This window comes from Osmerus eperlanus, chromosome 23, assembly GCF_963692335.1.
Source record: "Osmerus eperlanus chromosome 23, fOsmEpe2.1, whole genome shotgun sequence".
Classification (NCBI taxonomy): Eukaryota; Metazoa; Chordata; class Actinopteri; order Osmeriformes; family Osmeridae; genus Osmerus; species Osmerus eperlanus.
The window spans coordinates 2,302,856-2,319,499 of record NC_085040.1 but is presented as its reverse complement, the minus strand read 5'-3'; the positions used below and the strand labels follow the sequence as shown (position 1 = coordinate 2,319,499).

The 16,644-nt window shown below is 46.2% G+C and overlaps 3 protein-coding genes across 3 annotated transcripts; 1 reads left to right on the top strand and 2 right to left on the bottom strand.

Annotated features, from left to right (window-relative positions):
- Positions 1-107: 107 nt before the first annotated feature.
- Positions 108-8,614, bottom strand: efs (embryonal Fyn-associated substrate). The gene is made up of 8 exons (XM_062449363.1): positions 8,504-8,614; positions 7,745-8,017; positions 5,351-6,703; positions 4,953-5,075; positions 3,487-4,449; positions 3,300-3,368; positions 2,366-2,623; positions 108-2,181 (listed from the first exon to the last, which is right to left on the bottom strand). Exons 2-8 carry the CDS (start codon positions 7,754-7,756, stop codon positions 1,999-2,001), a joined length of 2,961 nt encoding a protein of 986 aa, XP_062305347.1. The 5' UTR covers positions 7,757-8,017; positions 8,504-8,614; the 3' UTR covers positions 108-1,998.
- Positions 8,615-9,087: 473 nt separating this feature from the next.
- Positions 9,088-13,170, bottom strand: LOC134009771 (nuclear factor 7, ovary-like). Its single transcript, XM_062449422.1, has 11 exons — positions 13,023-13,170; positions 12,822-12,876; positions 12,579-12,656; positions 12,401-12,445; positions 11,818-11,868; positions 11,585-11,635; positions 11,453-11,479; positions 11,264-11,290; positions 10,889-10,915; positions 9,817-10,811; positions 9,088-9,275 (listed from the first exon to the last, which is right to left on the bottom strand). Exons 3-10 carry the CDS (start codon positions 12,643-12,645, stop codon positions 10,297-10,299), a joined length of 810 nt encoding a protein of 269 aa, XP_062305406.1. The 5' UTR covers positions 12,646-12,656; positions 12,822-12,876; positions 13,023-13,170; the 3' UTR covers positions 9,088-9,275; positions 9,817-10,296.
- A 145-nt stretch (positions 13,171-13,315) lies between these two features.
- Positions 13,316-16,580, top strand: dhrs4 (dehydrogenase/reductase (SDR family) member 4). Its single transcript, XM_062449421.1, has 9 exons — positions 13,316-13,610; positions 13,766-13,881; positions 14,049-14,226; positions 14,430-14,531; positions 14,705-14,775; positions 14,881-14,932; positions 15,199-15,333; positions 15,585-15,640; positions 15,820-16,580. Exons 1-9 carry the CDS (start codon positions 13,596-13,598, stop codon positions 15,932-15,934), a joined length of 840 nt encoding a protein of 279 aa, XP_062305405.1. The 5' UTR covers positions 13,316-13,595; the 3' UTR covers positions 15,935-16,580.
- The last annotated feature ends 64 nt before the right edge of the window (positions 16,581-16,644 follow it).

The window sequence follows — 16,644 nt, the reverse complement described above, 5'->3', positions numbered from 1 at the left end:
AGCAGTACACGGTTAATTAAATGCACCATAGGCACGTATGCAATTATGGAAAGAGTTTTCAAATGGACAATATACACAGTCCGAAATGAGCCACACGCAAACATCAGTGCAGTGGAAAATGTATTTGTGCATTTTAGAGGGGTAATAATCAACAAACATCCGAACAGCGTTCAGCTTCAATGCTGTGGTTACTGTCATCAATACTGACAAACCTCACAGAGCCATACAACAAATCCACGTAGTGTATAAATGAACGTATGAAAAACTGTCAAAAATACATTCTGATAGAAAAAAAGAAAATTGTAGCTTAGATTGTAACTGTTCCTGTTTTTTTCTTTTGAACCACGAGTTATTTTAATTCACTGAGTGAAAACGTCCCTGGTTAAATGTGTATTTATAAAATAACGCAACTTAAAGCCATGCAGATCAGAAAGCAATAAACGATCAATAAATATGATTATGGTTCTTATTCATGGATGATGCTTTTACGTAAGGCCAACATACATTGTGTAGTAATACTAGTAATACTGGTACCCCACTAGGTGGCGCTGAAAGGCAAAACACTTCCGTTCCGACTCCGGCCAGACGACTGTAATTTGGCAAAGTTGCATCTTTGTCCTCTCAAACAAACCGATCACAAACTGGTGATCAGATTGTGGCTTTGGGTAAACATGACATTCTGATGTGGAAAATGTTAGACAAACAGGAGGATGGGTCGCCTGCTGTGTTTGCTCCACAAAGATCATCATATAACTGATGTTGCTAAACGGTATGCAAGATTTCGTGGTTGAGGAAATATATCATTTTTGCAGACTTAGACTGTTTTCTCTGGAATAAACCTCAAACAAAAGAAAATGCTCAGTTTCCTGGCAGATCTCTACACCGCAAACCCTGGAACAACAGCTGTCTTAGTAAACACCAAAGAAGACACAAAATGGACCCAGGAACACCAAAAGCAACCAACATGAAGATAATAACCAAAATGACTGCTTGTGGGTGGCAGTGTCATAAAAAATCACAGAGAGAACAGAGAGACAGGTGGGGACACGCTGAACTCAGCAGACAGGTTTTCCGCTCTGTACCGGACCGTGGGAAAGAACACAGCCTACTGCACAGACACTCTTCAGTTACTCTCACTTTCAATCCCTCTCTACCACCCTCCACCTCAACAGCACTCATATAACTTGCTTCCCCACACTTCCTGAAGGGAGTGATAGTGTTGTGACCCCTTCTCACGACCATTGCTAAAATGATTTTTCGGGGGGAAATGTGTGTTTGCCAGCAGAAGGCTGATGTAGAATAGATCAACGTATAGACTTAGACGATAACTTAAGCACCATAGGTTTAGCAACCTAACAAAAGCATGTAAACACCACACCCTCCACTCTTTAACCCGCAGCTAACAAAGTTAGACACACCATATCCATTTCCAGAACCAACGCAGTAACATAGCTCAAAGCTCTTATCCGCTCAACACACACGCAATCAAAACCTAATATGAGGCCCACATGCTATATGACATGAAAACATGAAAGAGAGACATAATAAATAGAGATGCATAGATACAAAAAGGAAAACATGTGTAAATAGCAAAGAAACTATGGTAGACGAATAGAAGAAAGCTCCCAAAATACATATGAACCACAAAGATGTGAACAAGTCACAGAGGTTTCTAACATAATCAATAAGTTATCAGAGAGACAAGAGACAAGTGTGCTTGGCACCAAAGCACAGTGGTGAAGGAAGGCAAAACCGACACATACGCAGACACGCACACAAACAAATAGTGCAAACACACACACACACACGATCAAAGTGGGCGACAATTGAGGCACCGCAACTACTTCTTCTGCTCAAAAATTGTAAATTCTTCCTCGGGACTGTGCTTCAAACCATTCAATATAAAGACAACACACACACTGTAACAACTAAGGCATTTAAAAAAGAGAAAAATGCACTGTGTAGTGTAAACAAATCTGAGAGACAGGAAAAGAAGCGTCAAGAGATCTGGGCCAGACGCTGGAGCAGGCCGGAGAAACCAGCGGCATGCTGGGATAGCTCCGCCACTCGGTCCACCATTTCCTGCGTGGCAGAGACTGACGGGTAGTTCTGGGCGGCACCTTTGGTCGCTACGACCACCGTCTTCAGGGCCTGGCACAGTCTCCCTCCCGAGGTTGTGACCTGTGTGAGTGAAGTAAGAGATTATTTACCGAACTAAAACTTTATTGAATGTATGTTTATGTATAAAACACACACACACACCACTTGATTATCAAATTCAACAGCTCTCTGATTCAAGTTTAATGGTTCAGTAGTAGATCCGTAGTTCTGGAGTGTGTGTGCACTGTCCTGTGTGTACACCAACCTTTGTTCTTAAATCAGGGGACGTCAGGAGGCGGGAGAGTGTGTCTCCGATGAACACAAGTTTGTGCGCCGTCACGATCAGACTCTTCCCCCGGGAAACGAAGACTCGTGGCGGCTGGTTCCCCTGCACGCTGCTGAACAGCAGGTCGATGGAATCGGCCAGGCAGGACAGGTGAGCCAGACTCTGGGAGGAGTAGAACGACAGGAGCTCCGAGTCCTCCAACGAAAGAGAGACAGGAAGTGGAGGAGAGGGGCTCACCTAGAGAGGGAATGGAGAAAAGAGAAAAATTATAAAGAATAAGAAACAGCTCATCTGTTATGTAGTCCTGTGGTCTTTTTAGCTCGTCAGTGCTGACTGAATGTTCATTATTATACTTGAACATGCCAATAATTTTTTTTATCACCGGCAAAAGTGAACCGATAAAAACATAAGAGTAGATCCCAGAAGCTTTGCCTCTCTGTTAGGTGAAAACCATTCCTTATTATGTAATATTCCCAGACTGAAGGATGACTTCTGTGATGTAACATTAAGTCTCCAGTCAGAAGGGGTAAACATGCTTTCGACAGACGGCAATACAGGCAAAGACTGATGAGATTTAGACCTGATCCTACTGGGTAAACAGGAGCAGCTGATCTGTGGAGGTCGATGCTGAATAACTTGCTGTGGGAGAGCCAGGTTACCCTCAATGTTACTGTGTGTTACATTGATGACTCGACAAGTCAACGGCTGACAGGACAAGGACGATTTGGAAAAATACACACAGCTGTTGACTCATGAGAGGGCGTGTTTGTGTGGTGAGAATGGGGACCTGTATGAACGGTGGGAATGGGAACGTGTGAGACGGATGTGAAGGGTGATAAACTGTGTGTGTGTGTATGTTTGTGAGAGAGACAGAGAGAGACAGACACAGAATTGAGAAAATTGCTCAAATTACCCTGGGTTCTGTCATACGGACAGAATGCCCGTTCTCAACCAGAACATCTGGAGGAGGTTCAGGTTTTCCCTGGGAAGGAAGGGGACAAGACTTGGACTGTGAGTACAAAACAACCAAAAACAAAGTAAATTCACTTCTACGAAAAGATAGGCAATGAGAACAACGCGCCCCTGAAGCCCCCACTCACCTGAAGCTTGACGTAGCCCACACTGTCGCCCACAGGTAAGGGGGCGGGGATGGGGGTCATGCCGATGCCAGCGTACTCGTTCCCTGGGTCGTCGTCTCCATCGTCGTGCCCCACGGTCACCATCACCGAGGGAACGGCGGGGGGCAGGGGGAAGGTCGGCTGGGGGGTCGGGGGCAGGGGCCTCTCCTGGATCCAGCTCCCCTTGCGGGACCCCATCCCAGAGGGCTTCACATCCCCCACGGGGAGGGCAGGAAGAGGCCTCCGGGACAGGGAATCCTGGGAAGGCAGACGGGGCCGACTCTGCGTCTGCAACAGGATGGTGGTGTCCTCCAGGGCCCTCTGGACCGTCGAGAGCAAGGCCTCGGACGGGGAGGCGTGGCCACAAGCAGAAAGAGCCGGGAGGAGGTCTGAGAGGCGGGCCCACGCCTGCTGCAGGGACAGGGTTGGATCGCTAAACTGGCTCGCCTTCCAGACAGATAGGATCTCAGCCAATGAGGTGGCCAGGTCCCTGGAGGACATGGAGGAGGCGGAGTTGAGAACCGATTGGACGAGGCTAGATAGGGAGGCTCTCCATTGGATGTCGCCCGAGCCGTTGCTCGACACGGACAGCCTACGAGTGGAGGAAGAGGAGGACGAGGAAGATGGCAGGACGTCCAGAGTGAGAGCCGGGACGTCATAGATGCCACAGTCAGGTTCCGAAGAGTCTCCAAGATCTCCTGCACTGTTGCCTTCCGTCATCGGAGATCGTTTTCCTGGACCCGGGATGGAATACACCTGGCTGTGGTGGCTCTCTTCCACAGATAGGCTTGATACGTCTCCCAGGGCGAGGGGCAGGCCGGGCAGGGTGGGGACACTGTAGACATCCTCGTCCACCTCGAGCTCCGCGAACACGGTAACAATGCAAGGCTTCTGCTGAAGGGGGTCGGACGACAGGTTTAGTGTTATGGTTGGGACGTCATAAACCTGGAGAAACAAAAAAGAAAAAGGTGAGTTGATGTGTGATAACACAAGGAAGTACTCCACTGGTCACTGCCTCAACACAATGATTATTCAGTTTCAGAAAGAATTTCAGCAGCCCTGTGGCACTACCAGCAGTCCAATTCCAAAGACACAGCACACGCACCAAGCACACATTGAAATTACCCACCGAAGAGTAAAGGATTATTGTGGGGAGAGGCAGTTGGAATGGCATAGCCATATTGGGGGACATTGTGAAACATAATTCCATACAAGACATATGGCACTTACTGACTGTCTGACTGGTTGACTGACTAACGACAAAAAAAAAAGGAGCTGCAGAATTCTAACCGGTCCAACAAGATGGCCCCGTGGGAAACAGGTGTGGCCAGAGACAGGCGACGGGAGAGTAGTGTGTGTGTGTGTGTGGGTGTATGTGTGTGTGTGTGTGTGTGGGGGGGGGGGGCTTCTCAGAGAGCAGACAGATGGCAGGATCCAGAGACGCTGACCTCAGACTCCTGGTCAGCCTGCGGGGGAAGGGTCCTGGGCGTGTTGTAGATGCTGTCATCGTCACACAGAACCGCTGCCTGGGCCGGGCGCTGCCACCTGCTGCTGGGAGGAGTATCGTACACCTGGGGGGGCGGGACAAACATGACTGAGCTGATAACCCACTGTGAGCTGCAAACGCATTTCCAAGTTGTTTGTGTTGCACACAGCCATCATCATCGTGCGACCAAACCGTTTTTTCTTGACGCATGATGCTTTTTCAGAAGCCTAAGGACTCTCACACATGCAGACATCTAGAGAACACAATATCAACAACTAGCTCTGCCCCATGACTCCTCCCCAAGTCACCAGCCTAACAGCGGCTCACTCAAAGACGACCCTCTCATAGCTCCTTCCTCACCTGATCACCGTCGTTGTGATCGATAAATTCCTCCGCCTTCCTGCTCTGTGCCACCTGACCAAAGTTCTCCTCTTTTGTCCATCCGTCTTGTCGTCTTTCATCCCTCCCCCGGGCGGGGCTGGAGGGAGTGGGCTGATTGGTGGATCCGCTGATGGGTTTGCCGGTGGATGCGGCAGGGGTTTGCTGAGGCAAGTCTTTCCTGGTCACCCCCCTGACCGGCGGAGCAGGAGGAGGAGGCTTGCGGGCAAAGTTGGGTGACGCCGGCACCCTGGCCTGCCTAGCCAGGAGAGGGGAGCCTCTGTGGGGGGAAGGGCCAAGCTTGGTTTGCCTGGTGGCGGGCAAGGTGGAGGGAACGCCTTGCCCCCCTGGAGGTTTGAGGGCCACCTTTTGCTGTTGGCAGGCCTCAGCCAGGGAGGGGGAGCCGAGAGCAGAGCCGTTGTTTTGGAGAGTCCTGTGTAGCCCAGCTCCCACAGGGGTGGGAACCTGGTACAATCCTGGGCTCTCCTTGGCTGGTTTGACCTGAAGTGCCCCGTTAGTCAGAGCAGGACTGCCGCTGACCGGTGCTCCCAAGGAAGGAACGACACCATCGGCACCTCCTGTAGGGGTCTGGTACACGTCCTCGCTGGGCATCACTGCCGCCCTAGACACGAGGTAGGAGCCCTCAGAGTGGCCTGCCACTGGTACCGGTTCTCTAGGAACCAAGTAGGTGTTTTCCTCCTGGTTCTCTGATCCAGTTCCAGCCTCTCTGTCGCTGACATATACAGACACAGATACAGCCACCAGTCCGCCAGGGGTTCTGCGATGCTGTGAGGCCATGAGGGGGGAGGGGGGTGTGGGGGTCTGGTAGAGGGTGGTCGCGTCGGTGCCTCGACCCCGGAGGGACGGGGAACGGGGCCGCCCAGCAACTCCCAGATCCCATTCGGGACGGGGACCGGAGCTGGATCGGGAGCGCGGTCGTCCGCCCTCGACCTGGCGGAGCTCCCCCTGCCGGGACACAGGCACGGCTGCGGGGCTCTGGTACAGCGCCTCCCCCTGGCTGGATGGAGACCGGTACACCCCTTCCGCATCCGCCGCCGTGGCGGCCACGCCCCGGGCCAGAGGCGGGCCGGGGGAGAGGTAAACCGAGTCTTCGCTGGGGGTCCTCCGAGGGTCAGTCCCCGGGGGAGGGGCGGTCTGGAGGAGGCGGAGGCGGTTGGCGGGGGCGATGCCCTGGCGCCCATGCAGAGAACAGAGCCACCAGCCGGGCCCCCCGCTCTGGTCCTGGTCCAGCACCATCAGGATGTCCCCTTTCCGGAAGGCCAGCTCCTCAGGACTTTCTGCAGCATTGTCAAACAGTGCCTTCGCAAGCACCGTCTAGGGGTGGTGGGTGGAGGAAATAGGTCGTTTAGGGAGTTTTTAAGACAACAACAAATATCGACAGGGACTTGGGGAGAGAACTTAAATTCACCCTACAGCGAGCTAACGCCAAGTACATTGACGGGGTGATGGCCATGAAATAGCTGATGGTTCAATTGTACCAATGGGGAAAGCATGTGGGGGTAGGGGGGAGATTAGCTGAAGAACAGTAGTGTTTATGTGTGCGTATGTGTGAGACGGTGAGTGCCAGAGAGATCCAGAGAGAGAGAGAGAGATCCAGAGAGAGAGAGACAAAGAGACAGAGACAGACAGAGAGAGCGAGATCGAGACAGAGACAGACAGAGAGAGAGAGACAGAGAGAGCGTGAGAAGGCGAAAGTGAGAAAGCGAGAGTGAGAAAGGCCAGTATCAATGCAAATTCTGGAGGGAGACAGTGGCAGTGACTCAGGTCAATGATTTAAAAGGAGAAGAGGGGTAGGCCTAAATGGTAATGAGGGTGTGTAGAGGGGGGAGGGTGGCACATCTGTCCCTTTTTGGGGTTTAATTGCCCCCCCCCACCCCCCTTCTCTCATTTTGCCCTTTTCTGAACCAAGCTCCCTGGGGAAAAGATGCTTAGAGTCAAGCTGAGCACAAGGACTAGGTCTATTCAAGACGGGGACAAATGTTTCAAACTAAGGGTTTAAACACTGACTTCGGATGATCAGATGAAACCAAATGAGCCTCTGTTGAACTCGTGTAGAATTGGCAAAAGCTATATCCTGAGAATCACCAAAGAAGCTCCCTTTCCCAAACTGAGAATGTAGCATGAGAGAGAAATGCTTATATTGTTTTGTTTTACACACCACAATATATATTCCCCCAACACAAGTTCCCAGCTTGTCTGATACATTATATGCCCGATTGCAGAATTATTGATGATAATGCCGATATATTTTACGGAAAACAAAGCACGTTATTGCCATCTAAATGTCAATGATTAAGACCCCGCTACAGATGTATAACAGCCGCTGTACAACTGTACAGTAACTGAGGTACTCACTGAAAGCGACATTTTTGCTTGAGACTTTTACGTTGAGTTCCTTCAGTGCGACGTGCTTCAGACTCGGCAAAATTCCGGGTCGTCCATCTACAAACACAGGAGGTTGACTGCTTCCGTCAAACGATCTGAGTGTCTGAGGATTTGTTCTAATTTCCACAGCCCGAGAACTGGAGGTGCAGCCGTCGAGCGTGTCATGAGCCCACAGCCACACTGCTGGTTCTGTCATCCACAGACCACACAAACCTCCGCAGTGGCATCGATGTGTCACTCTCCCTAGACGAGTCAGTAACCGAGATTGAGCAAGGTATAAGGTGATGCTTCATCAATTATACATAAAAATGATTTTTCTCAACATAACCTTTAGATAGTGATTTCCAATTTGCTGGATAGCTACGCCAACTGCCTGCAAACTGGATCACAGGCCAGTACTAGGCTCAATCGAAATTTCTATTTCACATATCAAGTAGTCTAAACACGTAGCTAGGCTACGGTTCAGAGTCAGACTATACTATCTATACGGTATCACAGTTAAGGCTATACAATCTGTGCTTACCGTTTCAACCTACTTGCTCCTAAACAACTCTGTGGTTAGTACACTCAAAACAAAAGGCATGGCTTGCAGCTAGGTTAGCTACAAGGCTAGGATAACTAGCTAATACCATTTGGTTTGGTTAGACGGCCAAATCCTGTGAACAAACATTTCCACGGATCTATCAAAATATTGGCATGAAATAAAATACCATTAGGTAGAGAACTTACGGTAGGCAGTCCGCAAACATCACATTTTGTACAAATACGATTCAGTTAAGAGCGAGTTGTGGCCATGTACTACCGTCATCTCGCGTTCGTTCAGCAGACGACTGCTATCATTTACCAGGGCGGCGTGGTCACGTGTCTAGAATTTGAAGGCATATTCATATTCCGTGCAAATTGTCATACACAATTAACTTGAGTCAATTACTGTTTTAAGGTACTAGTCATTTATCACAGATGCGAACTGTTCGGTTTTCAAATGAAAAGAGGCTCATATAAGAGGCTCGATTAAGATGTCCTTGCCCTATAACTATTGTCAGCAGAGGGAACTATCGAGTCAAGGCGGGACTTAATTGGCCAAACTCCATTGATTTTGATTAGTTTTACATTCGTCATTCAATATTCTAATTTAATTTTTAGGTCTGTAAAACGGCATGCAAGAAAACGATATCAAGGTCATATTACATATTGGCCAGTATGCCACCCTTCACAGTTGTCAAGTGAGGCCAACCCCTTGGCTTTGAAGGGCATTAGGATAGTATCCTTACAATATAAATCGCATTCGTTTTCAACCAACAAAAAGGAGAAATGCATAAGCATATTTAAACACAAAAAGGTAAACCATTTAATATATAGACAAATACAATGAAGGCATTTTAAAGAGGTAAAAAGTTTTAAAACAGTTTAAAAGTTGTCAAATCTCAAGTAGTCCTGTTATGCTTCTACAGTCGACGCCACTGCTGCTTCCGAGCTGGTTAGTCACCCCTGAGGCTATGACCTGGGGGCAAAACGTGACATTTAATTAAGTACACTGGCCCTCCTCTCAGTGACTGTGGGTCAGAGTGGTGATGACAATATTCCCAGCAGCAGAAGACCCTATCGTCGACAAGTTTGGTATGTGCATCATAACTAAATTATGGAAAGAATTCCCACAATAATATTTTCACTGGCAGGTACATGTTCAAAAACTAACTAAAAAGTTACTGTTTAACCCTGAAAAGTTTCAAAAGTACTTTGGTGAATGCATTATTGTGGGGTTGATTATGGAACAAGTTGGAGCAGCACAGCTAGTCTGGTAAAAAAAACATGTCCACTCCAGACAGATGGCCGTGACTGACTGGGAGGAAAAAAAATAGCATCGGAATTCTTACCAGACAAGGAAACAGGTGTGGCCAAACAGAGGGAGGAAGGAAGTGTGTGTGTAGTTCTCATATCACCATACATTCAAACCCACCAACTCTCAAAATAGCCCCATATCCCCAAGACATCTCTGCAGTGCCTCACTTCAGGGTAACCATTCTGAACACTGGAAATCTTACCAGGCACTGTTCCCCTGGACTGTGGTTAGAAGGACTCGGCCGAGCCAGAACACAGGCATGGTCCCCGGGCTGTGGTACAGCACCTCCACCGGGCTGGGGTGGAGACCTGTACACCCCTTCCACGTCCAACACAGTGGCATCCACACTCCAGACCAGAGGTGGGTTGGAGGAGAGATAAACCATCTTCATTGGCACTTGTCTGCACCAATCAGAGCAGTACCAGTGCATTCAGTGTAGAGTGCATCAGCCGGGTAGACACTGAGGCAGTGATTCAGGTCAATGACTTAAAAATAGAAGGGTTATGCCTAATGAGATGTGAGAGACTAGAGGGAGGGAGGCCCTTGTTGCAGTTTGAGGTGCATTACTGGCCTGGAATGCAACCCCCATTCGTCACAATTACAGTCCTCCCCTTGCTCTGAAGGGCGTCAGTACAGTATAGACAATATTAAAAATAACTTGTTCAGTTCACCCAATAATGTATCACGAGTTTCTCAACAAAAACAAGCTTAGATCTGACTCATAACTTACACCAAAGAAAAAAGGCACTACAGACCTACGGAAGGTGCGACCTACAGATATAACTGTAATGAATTCCTGAGTTTCGATGTTGTAGAAGGCTACTGTCCCCCTCTGATAGTTCACGTGTACCCCTAATAACTTGGGCACAGGCTTGTTAAGCAACTTGGAAACTGTCAAAAAAGTGTAGAACTTGTTTTTCTTCATTCCTATACTCCAGACAACATCGGACAACGGGGTAATGGTCGTTTTGGCATTGCTGTAAGTGACACCCACTGACCACTCGCTCGACAGGAGCTGGACTTCAAAGTAGAACCTCTTTTTGAAGGAGTCCTTTCCGAGGATGCAGGTACATGCACTGAATCTCAGGGGGTCGGCAGTTACAGAGTTTGATTTAGTAAATGCCAAATACACTTTCTGGGTGTCGTTACTCAACCTCAAAAAACTATTGGCCGTTTTGGTTTCCAGCACAATTGTGACTGCAAAAAAAGAAAGCAGTATGATGTGTAACAAGCTTCTGCATGTATACAAAAGTTTAAATACACCAAACACATACCTTTAGAACCCTGTATCCACTTCCACACTGAAATGGAAAGTTAAATCACTCAGCTGTCGTGTGAAAGCGGTATCAGAACTGACAGAACCAATTTCACCAAATGTTTAAACTGTCTTCCACTTCCTAGAACTAAAATACACATCTCTAAAATAAGGGTGATAGTAAGATATACTGATTGAGTAGCTATTGACAGTCAATGGAAAGTAAGAGCAGTGCTTTTACATGCTGAATCACCTCTGAATATTTTTTGACCTTTTGGAAGAACTTTTGGAAGTCTTAAGAAGCTGTTACTGGGGAAGGAAGAAATGTGTTGGGGGGGGGGGAATTAACAAAGGGACAAGAGGGCAAAAACAGCAGAACTGTGCAAAACCTTACCGTCGTCTCTGATCCTGCCATCTTGAACTGAGTGAGTGTATAGGGGGGAGCAAATCATAATAAATAGAACCTTAATTGATATGAACTAAATCCAGAATGAGATCATTTGTCATCTTAAATTACTACAATCAAACGTTTAGTTTCTTGCCAACTACATAACCATAATTCTAACCATGAACTACAACCAACCTGCAAGGAGGTTCCAGTTCGGCTCAACTGAAGAAAAAAAGTTACGACAGCTAGTTTACAACTGTTGGACTGATCTTACATGAAAACAAGTGTTTTTATGTTGGATATCAAAGCTCTAAATCAGATATGTACCTGATGTCTGATTACTTGACCCTGCATCAGATGCCAACTCTGAAAGTGAACCTAGGACAGAGAAAGCAAATTGTAGGCAAAGTACAGTCCTAGAGAGTCAACGCTATCGGATAACCACAGACCTTCCAACATTTATTTGATATACTGGATAGTGTAGTAATGCTAAAGTTCTAACAGCATAAGGTACTCAGTAGTTTTTATGTTGGATATCAAAGCTCTAATCAGATATGTACCTGATGTCTGATTACTTGACCCTGCATCAGATGCACACTCTGAAAGTGAACCTAGGACAGAGAAAGCAATTTGTAGGCTAAGTACAGTCCTAGAGAGTCAACACTATAGGATAACCACAGACCTTCCAACATTTATTTGATATACTGGACAGTGTAGTAATGCTAAAGTTCTAACAGCATAAGGTACTCAGTAGTTTTTATGTTGGATATCAAAGCTCTAATCAGATATGTACCTGATGTCTGATTACTTGACCCTGCATCAGATGCACACTCTGAAAGTGAACCTAGGACAGAGAAAGCAATTTGTAGGCCAAGTACAGCCCTAGAGTCAACACAATGGGATAACCACAGACCTTCCAACATGTATTTGATATACTGGATAATGTAGTAATACTGGATAATGTAGTAATGCTAAAGTTCTAACAGCATAAGGTACTCAGTAGTTTGGCTTCCCTTGTTACCATGAACTCAGCTTGATTTTAATAACCTCAATTTTCTTCAATGAAGATTCCATTGTTCAGTTCAATAAGAAGGTATGGACACAACCGTTCACAGATTAACAAATGTAAGTAGAAATACTCACCAGAAGATTCTAACACTTGTCTCTCTAAACGTACAATGTAATAAACTGAAAACAAAGAAACGTCAAGGTCAAAAGCTTCACATAGCGTTTTACAAATCAAGTTTCAACACTGGTGGCAATGTACAGTATGAAAACAGAAGCCCTAACGAACAAATATACAGATAAGCAAGGCACCCACCACAAGCACCAAGTCCACAAACTAGCAAAACTGTGACTGTAGTCCAAATAGGGACGAGCAAAGGCATTCTTGAAGCTCCTAACAAGAATAAAAGGTCAATTTAGATGCGTTAAATTACAGCCCTGCTATCGTATTACAATTTTTGTTCGCACAGTGAATGGAGAAAGTATTATATCATAAATAGGAAAGGAAAACGACGACACAATTCTTGGACATAAATAGTTGCAACAAAGACTTACTTACTGGGATGGCCAAGATGAAGATGGAATTAAAACAGGTCGACTATTACTCAACTCACCTGTGGAATGCTTAATTGCAATTAACTGCCATTGCAACAAAGCGGTTTTTATTTCTCGCCAGTCAGTAGGAGAGAGTATGGTGTCACAAATGAAACATTTGCATTGAAACAAAATATTTGGTCAATTAAATACTGATTTCGGATACCTTGAAACCCTTTATATGCTCATTTTAAGAAGTCCATCCACCAGTGCCCTGCAACTTCCAGATTTGTTTTTGTGCTTAGTTGTCCGCAGTTCACTGAACTGAGTTCAGTGTGCGTCACCTGGATAAAACAGACATTATTAAAAACACCACATAATGCCATATCCTACACGGTGAACACGTTCGGCGCAGAATTCAAACTTCATTTAACAATTTTGCCTCACCTTCGGTCCGGCTGCCCCTTCTTCTAGTCTGAAAAGTTTTAAAGGGACTTTTATTTTGGAAAATAAATAGGCGCTCTTCCGGATCCCTTCCTCCAAACGTCCCCCAGCGGTTTCCGTCCATCTCGGTTCATAGCTGCACGAATCTAAGAATTTTTTATTTAACTACTCATAACTGCACATATTTAAGAGTTATAGATTAAGTTACTTATTTTACCAAACTATTTATAACAGTATTGTTAAACATTATTATTTGTGGGTACGTTTGTACCACCCGCACTAAATGGTTCGACTTGAACGTAGCTATCTAATATAACCTTTCACCCATATACCCTGCTTGTCAGTAGACTGTTGCATGCACAGAGCAAAGGTAAGTCATTTTTCAACTGGCTAACACATTTGACTTCGAATACGCGATTTAGCAACAACAACAAAAACCTTAATCAGATAGTTGTCTGATGCTGTCAACGCGTCTGATCATAAGTCGAGCCGTGGCGTTAAACTGTGAACTGTGCCATTTCACAGGTAATGCTGCGGAGTGTTTATAGAAGCCTTATGACGAATCCTGTCAGCGGGCTTAGGAGAATGTCTCAAAGCAGTCTCGCTGGAAAAGTTGCCATAGTGACAGCCTCCACAGATGGGTAAGAGTGCGTCCATCCCAGTGATCTCTCCTTGGATGTGCATTTCTGATGGGCAACTTTGAAAAACCAGTCCCTCTCCCCCTCTCTCCCCCTCCCACTCTCCCTGTCCCTCTCCCCCTCCCACTCTCTCCCTCTCCCACTCTCCATCTCCCCCTTTTGTCTTTCAGAATTGGTCTTGCTGCAGCTCAGGCACTAGGCCATAGAGGAGCCCATGTGATAGTGAGCAGTAGGCGGCAGGCTAATGTTGACAAGGCCGTGAGCCTGTTGCAGAGTGAGAACATACAAGTCACTGGGACCACCTGTAATGTTGGCATCAGCGAGGACAGAGAGCGCTTAGTCAACATGGTGAGGAGAAATCCTTAACGTCCACTGGCCTGCCTCACACTTAATGAACTGTGTATTTCCAGTAAGGTGCTACACTAACTTGACTCAGGTTTTCATGAATAAATCAACTTTGACTCATGAATAAATCAACTTTGACTCGGCGTTACTGCTGTGAGCAGGAGCTTCCTGACGACTGACTTATAGTTCACCGTTGTTGTGTCCAGACAGTGGAAAAGTGTGGAGGTGTAGACATTCTGGTTTCCAATGCAGCTGTCAATCCCTACTTTGGAAACATCATGGACTCCACAGAGGCAGTGTGGGATAAGGTGCCCTAACATTTACAATGCGACATGTTAGTGCAAATTTGTACTTGCATTTGAGCTATTGATCTATCTGATGTTAAGAACTGGGCTATATCTATCTATGTGTGTGTGTGTGTGTGCTACACCCCTGCTCTAGCGCCAAGCCAATAATGGAATCTCTCCAACCTTTCCGTCAGATCCTAAGTGTGAATGTCAAGGCGGCTTTCCTCATGACAAAGCTAGTGGTGCCTCACATGGAGAAGAGGGGGTGAGTAAAATAGTGGAAGCTGCTGTTGTGGTATTCAGCTCCCTGATTTGTGCAACGTCCACAGATCCACAGTGAATGATTGACTACATGGTGGTTGTCTTCCAGGGGCGGCAGTGTGGTGATTGTGTCGTCTGTGGCTGCATACCAGCCCATGCAGGTGCGTGAGGTCATAATGGGCACCCCAAATCTTTCAAGTAAAAAGAAAAAATAGATGGAGGGCTACTTTTTGGTCATTCATTTTTGGTGGTTTCAACTCATCGAGTCAAACATGAGCTCGATTTAAGATGTCATCAGTTTTCTTTGTAGACACCTGAAAAATGTGGTCTTGAGTTTTAGTTGGTGTTTTTGGGGGATAAATATTTTGTATTGTTAGATAACGTCCCTGTGTGAGTTGTACTGGAGCCGTTCTGTGTCTTCCCCCAGGCCTTGGGTCCGTACAGCGTCAGTAAGACAGCCCTGCTGGGACTGACCCGAGCCATGGCTCCAGAACTGGCCCAGCTCAACATCCGGGTCAACTGTGTGGCCCCTGGGGTCATCAAGACCCGATTCAGCTCTGCGGTGAGGGGTCATCCGTTCATCCCCACCGCACCCTCATCTTCCCCGTCCTCACTCCCTTCAGGGCTGACAGAAATCGGGTTGGATCTGTTGCCATAGTGCTTCTCGTTTATCAGTCCACCACAAGGCCTATTCCACTTTTTTCCCTCCTTGATGTGCTGACAAAACCTCAAAGGGGACCTAAAAGGTCTTGCTGGGATGACGTCATCTAGTGGTTTTATGTCTGCGCTTACACGGCTGTGTTCTTTCCACAGTTGTGGCAGAATGAAGACGTAGTGGACGAGTTCAAAAAGCAGCTCTGCATTAAAAGGTTGTCAACTTTTATCTGCTCTGCACAGTCGTTACAGAATGTTTTTCCACTTTCAGATCTCAGTAATGATGTGGACCCCTTCAGTGAATTTACCGTTTTACCCTGTTGGTGAAGGCTGGGGGGCCTGTGGTACATGGTTTGGAAAGAAAATGTAAAATGTTTTTTGTCATTTTTCTCAGGATTGGAGAGCCAGAGGAGATTGGTGGCGTGATTGCTTTCCTGTGCTCAAAGGAAGCTTCCTACATGACTGGGGAGACTGTCTCGGTGACAGGGGGAATCAGCTGCAGGCTGTAAAACTGGACCATTTCAAACCCAGCCATAATCAAGTCTTGAGATATAGACAATTGAGACATCTCAAGACATGCTGCCAACATAAAGTTCTTGTCCATCTATATGCAAGGAAAGCACCCATTTCACAAAATGCTTACTTTTTGCTAACATCACCAGATGTAGCTTGGCTAAGGTCCACTGATCAACAATGATTTGACAGTTTTCTTGGCACACATTTTGTAAACATTCTATAAGTGACTTATGACGTGCCTTATATAAAACACTTTTCACATTCTAAGGATTGACAGATATACAAGATTTATCAAGTGATTCTATATGGAGAAATGTAACATTAGACAAAATATAGTTTAAATTAATTGTTGACAGAAGCTGAGGTAACATATTACAGTAGTAAATATCGAATGAAAATGATCTAAACTGTAAACTTAATTTCATGAATGTAAATACCCAAATCACAAATAACTTGCTATGTTAATGTCCAAACATGTTGAATACACACTTTGTTTTCTGAAATCAAAACTATAAAAAAACAAAACTTTTCTATATCTTACCTTCTTTTTGTCCAAATATACCCAACATAATCCCTGGCAGGATTGAAACGCCATCACTTTTCACTGGTATATTTATCGTATAAAACTACATTACAGCACCCTGAACTGAATATGAAAGATAGCTTAGCACCAGCTTGGCTGATGGACAAGGACGTTTTTGCT